This window comes from Nymphaea colorata, chromosome 5 (genome assembly GCF_008831285.2).
Source record: "Nymphaea colorata isolate Beijing-Zhang1983 chromosome 5, ASM883128v2, whole genome shotgun sequence".
Lineage (NCBI taxonomy): Eukaryota > Viridiplantae > Streptophyta > Magnoliopsida > Nymphaeales > Nymphaeaceae > Nymphaea > Nymphaea colorata.
Genome location: NC_045142.1, coordinates 26,009,465 through 26,024,046, shown reverse-complemented (window position 1 = coordinate 26,024,046; position 14,582 = coordinate 26,009,465). Strand labels below are relative to the sequence as shown.

The 14,582-nt window shown below is 45.2% G+C and overlaps 3 protein-coding genes across 3 annotated transcripts; all 3 read left to right on the top strand.

The window, feature by feature from the left end:
- The first annotated feature begins 178 nt into the window (after nucleotides 1-178).
- Nucleotides 179-2,215, top strand: LOC116253916 (pectinesterase-like). The gene is made up of 2 exons (XM_031628909.1): nucleotides 179-1,193; nucleotides 1,318-2,215. The coding sequence occupies exons 1-2, from the start codon at nucleotides 215-217 to the stop codon at nucleotides 1,986-1,988; spliced, it is 1,650 nt and encodes a 549-aa protein (XP_031484769.1). The 5' UTR covers nucleotides 179-214; the 3' UTR covers nucleotides 1,989-2,215.
- A 5,607-nt stretch (nucleotides 2,216-7,822) lies between these two features.
- LOC116254530 (pectinesterase-like) lies at nucleotides 7,823-9,645 on the top strand. The gene is made up of 2 exons (XM_031629973.1): nucleotides 7,823-8,821; nucleotides 8,934-9,645. The coding sequence occupies exons 1-2, from the start codon at nucleotides 7,843-7,845 to the stop codon at nucleotides 9,602-9,604; spliced, it is 1,650 nt and encodes a 549-aa protein (XP_031485833.1). The 5' UTR covers nucleotides 7,823-7,842; the 3' UTR covers nucleotides 9,605-9,645.
- Nucleotides 9,646-12,362: 2,717 nt separating this feature from the next.
- Nucleotides 12,363-14,340, top strand: LOC116254531 (pectinesterase-like). The gene is made up of 2 exons (XM_031629974.1): nucleotides 12,363-13,377; nucleotides 13,496-14,340. The coding sequence occupies exons 1-2, from the start codon at nucleotides 12,399-12,401 to the stop codon at nucleotides 14,164-14,166; spliced, it is 1,650 nt and encodes a 549-aa protein (XP_031485834.1). The 5' UTR covers nucleotides 12,363-12,398; the 3' UTR covers nucleotides 14,167-14,340.
- Nucleotides 14,341-14,582: the final 242 nt, after the last annotated feature.

The window sequence follows — 14,582 nt, the reverse complement described above, 5'->3', positions numbered from 1 at the left end:
GGAGAAAGTGGATCTTTTGACTGCTTATTCGAAATAGGGATTTTGACCACTGAATATTATTGTCGACTGCTATAATCTTCAAGTTTGCGGCTCCAACGCCCGCCCGCCCCCCATGCAGATCGTCTATATATATACACAGATGTGCCTTCTCACCATCCCATCTCACCAATACAAGAGGTTTGGATAGCTAATACAAGCTAACACAGCAACCAAGATGGTGCCCTCTGCAACGACCATTACCATGACTTTCGTCCCTCTCATCTTCCTCACCCTCACCCTCCTTTTCCCTTCCTCCATCTCTCAAAGCTTCGGTGCTCCTGGCCCCGTCACTCCAGACCACGCCTGCAACTTCACGACCGATCCTTCCTTCTGTCAGTTCCTCTTGCCGAGTGAGTCCCTCTCCAATTTCTATGGCTACGCCCAGTACCTTATCAAGAAGTCCCTACAGCAGTCGGCCACCTTCTCTTCCCTCATAAACGAGACCATAAGAGATAAGGCTGCCCTCACCCCACGAGCGGCAGCGGCTCTCGAGGATTGCCTGCTGCTCTCCGAACTCACCACCGATTTCTTGGTTAACTCCCTCTCCACCCTCGACTCCTGCGACTCCACCACCCTGGCCGAGGACCAGGCAGACCTGGTCCATACCCTCATGAGTGGCATCATCACCAACCAGCGCACTTGCTTGGATGCCCTCACCCAGGCGTCCTTCTTGCAGCGCGGTCATAAGTTGTATGCTCCGTTGATGAATGGCTCTCAGCTCTACAGTGTGTCGCTCGCCATGCTCACCAACTCCTGGGCATTCAAGCACAAGAAGGCAGTCGACCCTGGCAGGAAGTTGCTGGACGACCTGAGAGTAGGCAGCGACGGCGCTCCTCATTGGGTGAACCGGAACATCTTTCATTTCGCCGTCGGAAGGAGGATGGCGCTGCAGACGGTGGGCAGCGTGGTGGTGGCTCAGGATGGCAGCGGCAATTACCGCACCATCAGTGAAGCCGTTGCTGCTGCTCCAGCCAACGACGGAAGCAAGGGGTACTACGTCATCAACGTGAAGGCAGGAGTGTACCAGGAATACGTCACCATTCCAAAGACCAAGAAGTACATAATGATGGTTGGTGACGGAATGGGCAAGACCGTCATCACCGGCAACCGTAACGTCGTCGACGGATCTACCACCTTCAATTCCGCAACCTTAGGTGAGATTTCTTTTCCTCAAACTAACTTCGTATAAGCTGCAAAGTACTTTGCACGTTGATTAATTTGGTAGTCTTATGATAAGCAGCAGTGTGTTGATATGATTAAATCTTGCCATTATCGCAGCTGTACTTGGTGATGGGTTCGTGGCAACGGGAATCACGGTTAGGAACACGGCGGGGGCTGTCAAGCACCAGGCAGTCGCCATGAGAAGCGGCGCCGACCTCTCCACTTTCTACCAGTGCAGCTTCGAAGGGTACCAAGACACTCTCTACACCTACTCCATGCGTCAGTTCTTCAGAGACTGCAACATCTACGGCACAGTGGATTTCATCTTCGGCGACGCTGCCGTCGTCTTCCAAAACTGTAACATGTACGTCAGGCAGCCGTCTTCAGGGCAGTTCAACACGGTCACTGCTCAGGGGAGAAGCGACCCCAACGAGAACACGGGCACCTCCATCATCAACTGTAACATCTTGGCTGCATCCGCTCTCGGCGGTGCAAAGACTTATTTGGGCAGGCCATGGAGGCAGTACTCGAGGACCGTGGTGATGCAATCTAACCTTGGCAGCTTGATAGACCCTACTGGTTGGGCTCCTTGGTCCGGCACTTTTGCTCTCAGCACTCTGTACTACGGTGAGTACAGCAATAGCGGCCCGGGCGCAGCCACCGGTGGCAGGGTGAAGTGGGCCGGCTTCCATCTGATGAGCGCAAGTGATGCCAGTCGCTTCACCGTGTCCAATTTCGTACAAGGAAGCAATTGGCTGCCGAAGACGGGCGTGCCGTTCACTGCGTGATTCATTGTTTTTTAACCACACAAAATATGCAAGTCTTACATATACGAGTGCTAAATTTAGCCTTTCGCAATAGGCCATGTTCTTCATTCGTTTATTTATTTAGTTTGTAGTAGGACCCGTTAAATTTAGTTTGTTCTTTACCCAAAGTACATAAACCATGTGCTTGGCGGTAATGTATTCCATATGCAGGATTCAGAAAAATATACATGATTCTCATTGTTTTGTTAGTTTTTCTTCCTTGTACTGTCAGTGATTTTTTTTGACATTTAAATTCTTGGTCTCTTTATTTTGCTGGCCGATCACTTTAATTTGTTGGCATGTTATTACCATTCTCAGGATGGTCGGGAATAATACAAGTAACCAGATATCTTGCCTTGACAAAATTGAAATGGACGTGCTCGTTTCTTTTATTTTATTCAAATCGGATACGGGTGCCAAGCTTCGATTTTGTATGCAAATACAGTTTTTAATCCAAAGAAAGTAAAAAATCCCACGAAAAATACAAGGCAGGAATCATGATCGCCAGTTCACCACCCTTTGGCTAATTGTATCTATCGTCCAGCGGCACTTATCTTGGCAACAGTCCCAGAAAACTGAAATGACAAATTACTCCTGAGGAGAAAAAGCAAGCACTCCCTTCTTAAGCAGGGTGGGCATCCGGCCGGCCCGGCCCGCTAAGACCCGGCCTGGTCGACCTGCTAAGACCCGGCCTGGGTCGGCCCATTAGGCCTGAAGCCCGTGCCCGGCCTGATAATATTGCTGGGCCGAGTACCGGGCCCGGCACGCCGCGGAGAGGGAGACGAGACGGGAAGGGAGAGCTGGAGAGGGGGAGAGGAGGAGGAAGAGCGGAGAGGGAGACGGGAAGGGAGAGGGGGAGCGGACAGGGAGAGGGAGACGGAACCAGAGAGGGAGAGGGGGAGTGAGCGGGGAATGGAGGCGGAGAGGGACACGGGAAGGGAGAGGGAGGGGAGCAAGTGCCGGAGGCCGCCCGAGGGCGGGAGTCGGGCTACTTTTAAGGATACAAAAGGAGAAAAAAAAATCAAAAGTGAAAAAAATTAAGTACTTAAAAATACCACGGGTTTGGAGTGTCTAAGATAATATGGATATGGGTCCATTCCGTTTACTGCAGCAAGCCAGTAATACTGCTAGCTAACATGATTAGATACATCTTGCTTAGGAACAAAACCGCCACTGCGCATGCAGCAATCTGTGACTGAATAGCGTTATTATATCAACCATATTAATTGGACGCAGTGCAAATTCTGGACTCTTCTATGTATGCGGGTGTAGGTAACTTGTACGTCTAATATCTCCTACGGCCTTCTTTGGGTTCAAACCAATTTGCGGCAGAGTAGCAAACCGTGTCCATCGAGTCCAAATTGATGTCTCATGAGAGAGAGAGAGAGAGAAACAGAGAAGAGGATCAAACTTCAATGCAAACACGAGATGTGCACTTCCATCACTACAAGATGCCTTTTATGGCAGCATCAGTTCCCAAGTGCAGTTCCTCTCAAGGCCACTCTTCTTCTTAGTTTTGTGTCGTTCTTCTTAGTTTTGCGACACAAGTAGGAGCAAGAAATCCCGTTCTTGAATGATGCTTTTTTTTTTTTAGTAGACGACGCCCACCAACGATTCATTACGGATTTCCATGTCAATTACGTCAACCAGCATTCCCCTGTTTGTCATTTATTGACATATTTTGACATAAGGAGTTGAAAGGTTGTCCCTTTTACTCACCAAACAATGCAGGGTGACCAAACCACCGCTAAAGATAAGAGGGCGTCACACCAGCGAGATTTTATCCGCTATGCATCATGCATCGGTGAAGTTCAGACAAGGATGCATCCGGAATACGTTACTGAAGTAATAATCAGTGACGTGTCCATTGCGTCATGTTCAACCTTTGTTGGGGTTCTTTTTCATCATTTCTACGCCTGTGAATATTCTTTTCAAAAGAACTTCACTTGTAGGAAAGCACGTCATATATACACATAAAGAATAATTTTCAGAATGCATGAATCCAACCAAGTGATGTACTGATCCGAATTATAGGTGGAAAAATTCTATCTGGCAGATCGTTTAATCGGATCCGCTTTTTATTCGATGGATATTGAGTTGATCGATCTGACTGCTATCAAAAGTACTTAATAATGGAACCAAATTACTGACAATTCTTGTGTTGCGTACTGTTGATCATATGCTGTGCAGAGAAAGTGAAGGAGTTCAGTGTTATGGTCAGCATGGGCAATAGTTCGAACTTGGAAAATTAATGTTACAGTAGCTTCCGTGCACGCCTAAGAGACTGCCAACTGACCTCCTACAACACCAACTTATGTCACGGCTTGAAACGATTGATCAACAACCACAAATGGATTCCTTACACTTCATCTTGGGATAAAATGGCTGTTAGTCAGCATTTTCAACAACTTTCAAGTTGTTCTTCACAAACGCCACCCATTAGTAGGCGTACAATTATGTCAACAACTATTCAATTCAAAACAACAAATTATGAAAGTGAGACTTTGGGATCAAATGGTGCAGGAAATTCAATATTATGCCTTTAATTTTCAGCTTAAAGCATCTAATCAGTTAAACTTTCTGCTGCCATTAATTCATTAGTCATACGCGTTTGGAAGATTATGCACCTAGATGCCATTGTTGAATGCAACATTTTATGTCAAGAGAGAGAGCGAGAGAGAGAAGCTTGACAAAATTGAATAAAATCAATATTCTAGAGAAAAGGATAAAGAGATTTGCAGTTTTGACTAAAATTAATATTCTAGAGAAAGGGATATGCTTGGGATGACTTGACTTTACTGTTTAGAATTTATTTGTGGCCGTGGGGAGGGCGAGAACAACTAACAACTTGATTTTGACGTGGAGATGGCCACCAAACACAGGAAGGGAGGGCTGACCTTAGTACAGACTTCACGACCTGGATTTTTTTCTTCGGGTTTTAACCAATAATATAATTTGATCCGGTTCAAAATTTCCCCGATCGGATTCAATTCGGCCAATCCTATGAATCGATTTTGATAACCGATTCGATACACAATCCCGATTTAGAAAACAGTGTGGGTCCGTCACTGGCATCATCCTAGAAGGTCCAACCCGGGCAGTATCTTCAAATTGGATCAGGATTCAGATTTGAATGAATTGGACAAGTTAAGATGACATTGACATTCACTTAAACTTATTGTCTTCTTCTCTTCCAAATTCCTATGCCTTGTTTGTGTCCTCATGGGAAAATGACAACTTTTTTGGGCCTTTGCAAGCAGCCACAAGACTTTGTAAGGACATTTTTGTCCTTTGAAAAGACTTCCATGTCCCCTTATTAACTGGCACGTGCTTTTTTTACTTAAGGGTATTTTGGTCATTAGGTATTGAAACACATAACCAGCAGCACAAACATGCTTCCAATTTCTGGGTCCTATTTTTTCTAGAGAAAAATCCAATGTGGAGTCCGTAATCCGAGATGGCATTCATTGAGTGCTGGATGAGGGAGCGGCTACAAAAATTTTTCATTAAAGTTTTTAAATTTTGATTACGGCCAAAATATCATTTTATAAAATTTTTATATAAAACAAGTAAAATGTTTTAAAATTTACATATAAATTAAACTAAACGGAATTGAAGGTCAAACACACGTTGCAAGCGGCCACAAGACTTTGTGAAGACATTTTTGTGCATTGAAAAGACTTCCATGTCTTCTTTCTTAGTTGGGCTTACTTTTTTTATTAAGGGTATTTTGGTCATTAAGCATAGCCGCAGCACAAACATGCTTCCAATTTCTGGGTCCTACTTTCCCCATAAGATCCCGTTTTCCACAGAAAAATTCAATCCGGTATTAAGACAAACGCAGAGTCGGTAATCGGATATGGCATTCGTTGGGCGCTGGACCAGGAATTTCTGTCTCCCCCATTGGATGGCCGGGAACCTTTCAATACCCACGTCTAATTCTTCTTCTTCTTCTTTTCTCTTTTTAATGCAAATACATGCCGTGACTTGAAACAGCAATTAAGAAAACTAGCGAGAAATTAATTGCAAGATCCTGATAAGAACGGATAGATATTGATGCCTTGCTTCCTCTTACTTGTATTGCAAGTCACCATGGACTTCTACACCTCATGGTTTAGACCTCCCGATCAACACCAACTGCAAGCAGTAGTACGATAACCAACCCGCCAAATCTTTTGACGAGCTTCGCTTTAATCAAGCATCCCTTATCCACTAAGTTTGATTTTACGTTCCTTGAATTTATGCTGGGTTTCTTCATGGATAAGATATACCCGGTTCTATACGGATTCAACTTCGATCTGTTTAGCTGGACTTGATAAGGAAATTCAGATTCGATTGCTAATTGCACACAAAAAGAGTATACAGATCCAAATATGAGTTGGATATCCGACTGGGGCCGATAGTTCACCGGAGACCTCTGCTGCTTGCAGTTTTATTGAATTCGTTGTTGCCAAATGATAGAAAAAAGGAGCACATGTGCACTGCAGTTAGATAAGGTTCTTCTGGATCAAACATGACAAGTCTTCTAGAAGGCTTATCTGCTATATATAGACTCAAATGCATGCTTTTGAGCTTTAAGCATTTATGAAGAATCTACGTGGAAGCAGATGGCGTGCATGTAAAGGTAGTCTTAAATTGATATATAAAATTCAGTCTGGATTCTGGGGCACAGAAGTAGTGGGTATCAGGTCAAAGACTTGACCCTAGAATTGCGTAAGTGTGAAGGTAGTCTTAACTTAATACATAAGAATCCAGTTTCGATTCCGGCGGCCGGAATGTGCTTTTGCGCGTCCTGTGAAAAGTCATCCCACAGAACGCGCCGGGTGAGAACCGACGAACAGAAAGGGTGGATATTGCTGCGTGTACCGGGAGCCAATATAGACCACATAACTGTAACATGCCAATGATGAACATTGCACCCATCTAATCTAAGGGTCCACCAGCCATCTCTTATTAAATGGCAAAAATCCAACCTGCCCTGCCTTCTACGTGGGTCAGCATATATATATATATACAAGAGAGAGAGAGAGAGAATTCAACACCGTGAAACGGTATAAGTGAACAAAAATTCAGAACAGAGACGGTTGATATAAAAATTCAATTATAGAAGCACCTGATCAATAATATACAATGAAACTTAATTGACAGTCATATTCTGTCAAGCGTAGCCAAGGATTTTGATTCAATTTGTAAATGGTAACTACCCAAAAGGCAGTTCGATTACGACCTAGAAAGCATGGCGAAGGAACGAATCCTAGCTAGTCAAGAAAAGTGTTATCCGGTGCCAAAATATGCCAATAAATTTTAACTTCAGATCAACATACACTGCATATAAACATCTACACAGACTCCCTCTAAATTGGGGGAATCAAATGAAACGGCACCACAATAACGACACGAACTTAGAATCAGATTTGGCTGGTCGACTATCAATATGTCCTCTTTCCAGAATGGTCGTGGAAAGTGGGTGTTTGGGAACAAGTTCCTCTCTAACTCTTTCCGTGGGAACCGATTAAAGCTCAAACCCATAATTTCCAGGTTGCTCCATGGCCGTTTAGCTTAAGAACTTTCATGCACTTGGATGACGACCTGAGCTATCGAATCTGAAAAGGGGAGAAAGAGAGAGAGAGGTTTTTTTGACTGATTATTCAAAATTGAGAATTTGACCACTGAATAGTTGTGGACTGCAACTGGTAAGTCTATAATCTTCAAGTTGGCAGCGCCAGCGTCCGCCCGCCATGCAAATCGTTTATATAAATAGAGGTGCCTTCTCACCATTCCATCTCACCAATACAAGAGCGTTGGATAGCTAATACAAGCTAAAACACCAACCAAAATGGTGGCCTCTGCTACAACCTTTACCATGAAATTCATCCCTCTCATCTTCTTCACCCTCACCCTCCTCTTTCCTTCCTCCATTTCTCAAAACTTCAGCGCACCAGGCCCCGTCACTCCTGATCATGCCTGCTCCTTTACTACCGATCCTTCCTTCTGTCAGTCCCTCTTGCCGAGTGAATCCCTATCCAACTTCTATGGCTACGGTCAGTACCTTATCAAGAAGTCCCTACAGCAGTCAGCCACCTTCTCTTCTCTCATAAACGAGACCATAAAAGATAAGGCAGCCCTCAGCCCACGAGCAGCAGCGGCTCTCGAAGATTGCCTGCTACTCTCCGAACTCACCACCGATTTCTTGGTTAACTCTCTCTCCACCCTCGACTCCTGTGACTCCACCAGCCTGGCCGAAGATCAGGCAGACCTTGTCCATACCCTCATGAGTGGCATCGTCACCAACCAACGCACTTGCTTGGACGCCCTCACCCAGGCGTCCTTCTTGCAACGCGGTCACAAGCTGTATGCTCCGCTGATGAATGGGTCTCAGCTGTACAGTGTATCGCTCGCCATGCTCACCAACTCCTGGGCATTCAAGCACAGGAAAGCCGTCGACCCTGGGAGGAAGCTGCTGGATGACCTGAGAGTAGGTAGCGATGGTGCTCCTCATTGGGTGAACCGGAACATCTTCCATTTCGCGGCCGGAAGGAGGATGGCTCTGCAGACAGTGGGCAGCGTGGTGGTAGCTCAGGATGGCAGCGGCAATTACCGCACCATCAGCGAGGCCATTGCCGCTGCTCCAGCCAACGATGGAAGCAACGGTTACTACGTGATCAACGTGAAGGCAGGAGTGTACCAAGAATACGTCACAATACCCAAGACTAAGAAGTACATAATGATGGTCGGTGATGGAATGGGCAAGACCATCATCACAGGCAACCGTAATGTGGTCGATGGATCTACCACCTTCAATTCTGCTACCCTAGGTAAGAATTTTTTTTATCGACTAAATATAGGCTACAAAGTACTTTCCACCTTCTTTAATTTGGTACGCTTATTGCAGTGTTTTGATATGTCCAAATCTTTGCTTTGACGCAGCTGTACTTGGTGATGGCTTTGTGGCAACGGGAATCACGGTCAGGAACACGGCTGGTGCAGCCAAGCAACAGGCGGTTGCCATGAGAAGCGGCGCTGACTTCTCCACTTTCTACCAGTGCAGCTTCGAAGGGTACCAGGACACTCTCTACACATACTCAATGCGTCAGTTCTTCAGAAACTGCAACATCTATGGTACCGTGGACTTTATCTTCGGCGACGCCGCCGTCGTCTTCCAAAGCTGCAACATGTACGTGAGGCAGCCTGCTTCAGGGCAGTTCAACACTGTCACGGCTCAAGGGAGAAGCGACCCCAACGAGAACACGGGCACTTCCATCATCAACTGCAACATCTTGGCCGCATCCGGCCTCGGCGGTGCGAAGACTTATCTGGGCAGGCCATGGAGGCAGTACTCGAGGACCGTGGTGATGCAATCTAACCTTGGCAGCCTGATAGACCCTGCTGGCTGGGCACCTTGGTCCGGCACTTTCGCTCTCAGCACTCTATACTATGGCGAGTACAGCAACAGCGGCCCGGGGGCGGCCACCGGCGGCAGGGTGAATTGGGCTGGCTTCCATGTGATGAGCGCAAGCGATGCCAGCCGCTTCACTGTGTCCAATTTCGTGCAAGGAGGCAATTGGCTGCCCAAGACGGGCGTGCCGTTCACAGCCTGATCAATCTGTTTGGACCTCGTAAAATATGCATGTATTATATATGTGGGACTACTAAGCTATAGCCGTAGAGTGAACATCTTTAGTCATTTCTTTGTAGGGTTTTCTTATAGGCCCTGCTCTTCATTCGTTTATTTATTTATCAGAATCTAATGGAAAGGGGATGTAGGACTTCTTTTGATTAGTTTGTCCTCTACCCAAAGTACATAAACTATGTACTTTTAAGAAATGTATTCCATTTGCAGGATTTGGAAAATATACAGAATATTTTGATTCTCATTGTTTTGTCAGTTTCTCTTCCTTCTAGTACTGTTAGGGTTAGTTTCAGTTTTTCTTCCTTCTAGTACTGTATTCCCCTTTTCAATTTTGTCTTTAAAAAAGGGCTCCTCCAGGGCGCATATGTTCCCTCCAGTTGGATATGGTCCTTCTGGATCAAATTTTGACAAGTCTTATAAATGGCTTATCCGTCATATATAGACTGAAATAAATATTTTTGAGATTTAAGCATTTACGAGGAATTTTGAGTTGGTACCTTTTGCACTGGAATCAGATGATTCGTGAATTGGAACCTCTAAAATCAACGTCCATCAAATCCGTCAGTAAAAGAGAGAAAAAGAAGAACTGCATTCGATGGACTCTACAAGTCATGTTTCGATTTCTGATATTCTTTCTTATTTACACTAGGCTTGACGTTATTCATCATTTGGATAATTAAAAAGAAATTGTCCTTTATTTCAGATGGTTTTCTGTTTTTAAACCAAGTTCTGAATTTGTCATCCCAGGTCGATTTTGTAGAAAATTTGGATATAGTTTCAACTTTCAAATTCTAGAAGTATACACTTGTGCCTTTGTATACTACGTAAACTAATAGACCAGTTCATATCTTTCTCCAATCAAACGAACTAATGGAATATTTTCGAACATCATGAGGTGGTGATAGTTGCCCACACACCTCACATCCAACAAGGGACACAGAGAATAAGTGGGGCCACCTCTACTTTTCATGCGGTCCCTACTTATGGATCTGTCTCTGGTCGTGGAACTAGTGCACCAGAACACCTCGTCCTGGACAATACGGACCACATCACAGTAGACAGCAACATGGCAATTATACATTGAGCCCATCCAATCTAAGGTCCCAGTCATCTCTTACTAACGGACAAAACTCCATCAATAATTCCTGTTGAATTTTAAATGATAGTCAAATTTGATCAAGCGTGCCCAAGATTTTGATTGGAGAAAGATATGAACTGGTCTATTGTTGCCATAAAGACTAGAAGGCATACGAGGAAACAAATTGTTGCTAGTGAAAAAAAAAGAATTAATTTCCAGGGACAAAAATGGACCAGTAAGTTCTACCTCAGATCAAGAGAGACTTCATATCATAAGCCCGGCATCGAGTTTTTTTGCTATTAATAAATTAATTTCCAATAATAAAAAACCAACAAAGGCTAAATTAATGAGAAACTAAGAAGCGAAGCGAGTGAAAAACTCAATTTCTATACCATAAAATGAGTTCCAAATTAATTAGCTAGCTTTTTCCCTATGAATTTGAACCATGTCCTGACATGGCCTCCTAGATGGACCCAAGTCCCAATCTACTCGAGTCTTGCCCGGTGATGACCGGAGCAACAAAATCTGCGACTTCACAAAACGCTATCCAGTCATATTCGTTCATGACCATTATAACGTCATTTTATTCAGCAAAGGAAACTTGACTTTAAATTCAACTTCCATTAGATCATTGGATATCTTTAATGATTTTATGAAGACGCTGGCTGTTGGCTGCATACGTGTAAATTTCACGTGTGTTTGGCATCTGAAGGTAACAAAAGTATTCATGTGATTTTTCTTCTAAAATATATACTCAATTAAATTAATTTAAGAGTTGAACCCTCCTGCTAATAAGTGAGTGAGAGAGATATAATTCAATTCCTAATTGTCCCTGTGCCACGATATAAGTGAAAAAAAGTTCAAAACAGAATGTGTTTATATAAGAATTTTGGGTACCGAGGCACCTGATCAATTAATTTATGTTGAAGCTTAATTAACAGTCACGTTCGATCAAGCGTGGCCCAAGAATTTGATTCCTTTCCAAATGGCAACTACCCAAAAGGCAACAAACACTTCACATACACAAAAAGAATTGTTTATGGAAGGCTTTGCATCAAACTTTTGTTCATATAAGGCTTTCATATATTTTTCATGTGAATGCTAGATAATGTTTCGGTTTTGCACAGGCAAACCCCCTCTATATTGGAGGAATCAAACGAACCGGCCGGCGGCGAACGACATCTCTCCCAGTCGCGTATGCAGCACCACATTAACGACTCGAACTAATAATCAGATTTGGATGGTTGACTATCAATAGTAAGTCATCTTTCTAGCATGGTCGTAGAAAGTGGGTGTTTGGGGAAAATTTATTCTCTATCTCTTTCCGTGGGAACTGACTCAACTTCAAAACCCATACTTTCCTGGTGCCTGCATGGCCGTTTACCGTAAGCACTTTCATGCACTTGGATTACGACGCCAGCTATCGAATCCGAAAAGGGAAGAAAAGAGAAAGAGAGAGGATCTTTTGACTGATTATTCAAAATTGGGATTTTGACTACTGAAGAATTCTTGTCGACTGCGACTGGTCAGACTATAATCTTCAAGTTGGCAGCGCCAACGTCCGCCTGCCATGCCATGCAGATCGTTTATATATAGGGGCGCCTTCTCAGTTCTCACCATTCCATATCACCAATACAAGAGCGTTGGATTGCTAAGGGCGTCACAAGCTAAAACACCAACGAAGATGGTGCCCCCTGCAACGACCTCGACCATGAATTTCATCTCCCTCCTCTTCCTCACCCTCACGCTCTTCTTCCCGTCCTCCATCTCTCAAAGCTTTGGTGCTCCAGTCCCCGTCACTCCAGACCACGCCTGCACCTTCACTACCGACCCTTCCTTCTGTCAGTCCCTTTTGCCGCGTGAGTCCCTCTCCAACTTTTATGGCTACGGCCAGTACCTTATCAAGAAGTCCTTACAGCAATCAGCCACCTTCTCTTCCCTCATAAACGAGACCATAGGAGATAAGGCAGCCCTCACCCCACAAGCGGCAGCGGCTCTCGAAGATTGCCTGCTGCTCTCCGAACTCACTACCGATTTCTTGGTTAACTCCCTCTCCACCCTCGACTCCTGCGACTCCACCAGCCTCGCCCAAGACCAGGCAGACCTGGTCCATACCCTCATGAGCGGCATCGTCACCAACCAGCGCACCTGCTTGGATGCCCTAACCCAGGCGTCCTTCTTGCAGCATGGCCATAAGCTGTATGCTCCGCTGATGAATGGGTCTCAGCTCTACAGTGTGTCGCTTGCCATGCTCACCAACTCATGGGCATTCAAGCACAGGAAGGCCGTCGACCCTGGGAGGAAGCTGCTGGATGACCTGAGGGTAGGTAGCGATGGTGCTCCTCATTGGGTGAACCGAAACATCTTCCATTTCGCCGCCGAAAGGAGGATGGCTCTGCAGACAGTGGGCAGCGTGGTGGTGGCTCAGGATGGCAGCGGCAATTACCGCACCATCAGTGAGGCCATTGCCGCTGCTCCAGCCAACGATGGAAGCAAGGGTTACTACGTGATCAATGTCAAGGCAGGAGTGTACCAGGAATACGTCACCATACCCAAGACCAAGAAGTACATAATGATGGTCGGCGACGGAATGGGCAAGACAATCATCACCGGCAACCGTAACGTCGTCGATGGATATACCACCTTCAATTCCGCAACTCTAGGTGAGATTTTTTGTCCTGAACCAACTAAAATAGGCTACAAAGTGCTTTGAACCTGATTAATTTGGCTGATTTACAATAAACAATATTTTGACATGACGATGACTTGCTATTGTCGCAGCTGTACTTGGTGATGGTTTCGTTGCAACGGGAATCACGGTTAGGAACACGGCGGGGGCAGCCAAACAGCAGGCGGTTGCCATGAGAAGCGGCGCCGACCTCTCCACTTTCTACCAGTGCAGCTTTGAAGGGTATCAAGACACTCTCTACACATACTCCATGCGTCAGTTCTTCAGAAACTGCGACATCTATGGCACCGTGGACTTCATCTTCGGCGATGCAGCCGTGGTCTTCCAAAGCTGCAACATGTACGTCAGGCAGCCGTCTTCAGGGCAGTTCAACACGGTCACGGCTCAAGGGAGGAGTGACCCCAACGAGAACACCGGCACCTCCATCATCAACTGTAACATCTTGGCTGCATCTGCACTGGGCGGTGCTAAGACTTATCTGGGCAGGCCATGGAGGCAGTACTCGAGGACTGTGGTGATGCAATCTAACCTTGGCAGCCTGATAGACCCTGCTGGTTGGGCTCCATGGTCCGGCACTTTCGCTCTCAGCACTCTGTACTACGGTGAGTACAGCAACAGCGGTCCGGGTGCGGCCACCAGCGGCAGGGTGAACTGGGCCGGCTTCCATCTGATGAGCGCAAGCGATGCTAGCCGCTTCACTGTTTCCAATTTCGTACAAGGAGGCAATTGGCTTCCGAAGACAGGCGTGCCATTCACAGCGTGATTATTTTTTTGTTTGAGCCTGAGATTTACAGGGAAAGGAGTGTTTAGTTAGTTAGAGTGTCAACATCTTCAGTTGTTTTCATTTTAGGATTTTGCATTAAGCCATTATACTCTTCATTTATTTATTCATCTGTATCTAAGAGGCAGTCAGCCTTCCTAAAGTTAGGTAGCTTGTTCTTTCCGCATGGTAAATAATTACATAAGCGATGTGCTTCTAAATATTGTACTACACATTCTGGATCTTCACAAAGTATATAAGAAAGTTCTGGTTCTTATTTTCTTAGTTTGTCTAATTCCTGCTTGAATATATTAAAATTTGTATTTCCGTTTCCTTATTTTCGTTTGTTGGCACTTTATTGTCATTCTTTGGATGGTAGCGAATAATGTAAGCGACATTTTTCTCCACCAAATTGAAAG

Excerpts from the sequence above, each read along its gene's own strand:
- LOC116254530 (XM_031629973.1), top strand. The coding sequence starts at position 7,843 with ATGGTGGCCTCTGCTACAACCTTTACCATGAAATTCATCCCTCTCATC. Across the intron at positions 8,822-8,933 it reads CTTCAATTCTGCTACCCTAG|CTGTACTTGGTGATGGCTTT; the intron begins GTAAGAATTTTT and ends GCTTTGACGCAG.
- LOC116254531 (XM_031629974.1), top strand. The coding sequence starts at position 12,399 with ATGGTGCCCCCTGCAACGACCTCGACCATGAATTTCATCTCCCTCCTC. Across the intron at positions 13,378-13,495 it reads CTTCAATTCCGCAACTCTAG|CTGTACTTGGTGATGGTTTC; the intron begins GTGAGATTTTTT and ends CTATTGTCGCAG.
- LOC116253916 (XM_031628909.1), top strand. The coding sequence starts at position 215 with ATGGTGCCCTCTGCAACGACCATTACCATGACTTTCGTCCCTCTCATC. Across the intron at positions 1,194-1,317 it reads CTTCAATTCCGCAACCTTAG|CTGTACTTGGTGATGGGTTC; the intron begins GTGAGATTTCTT and ends CCATTATCGCAG.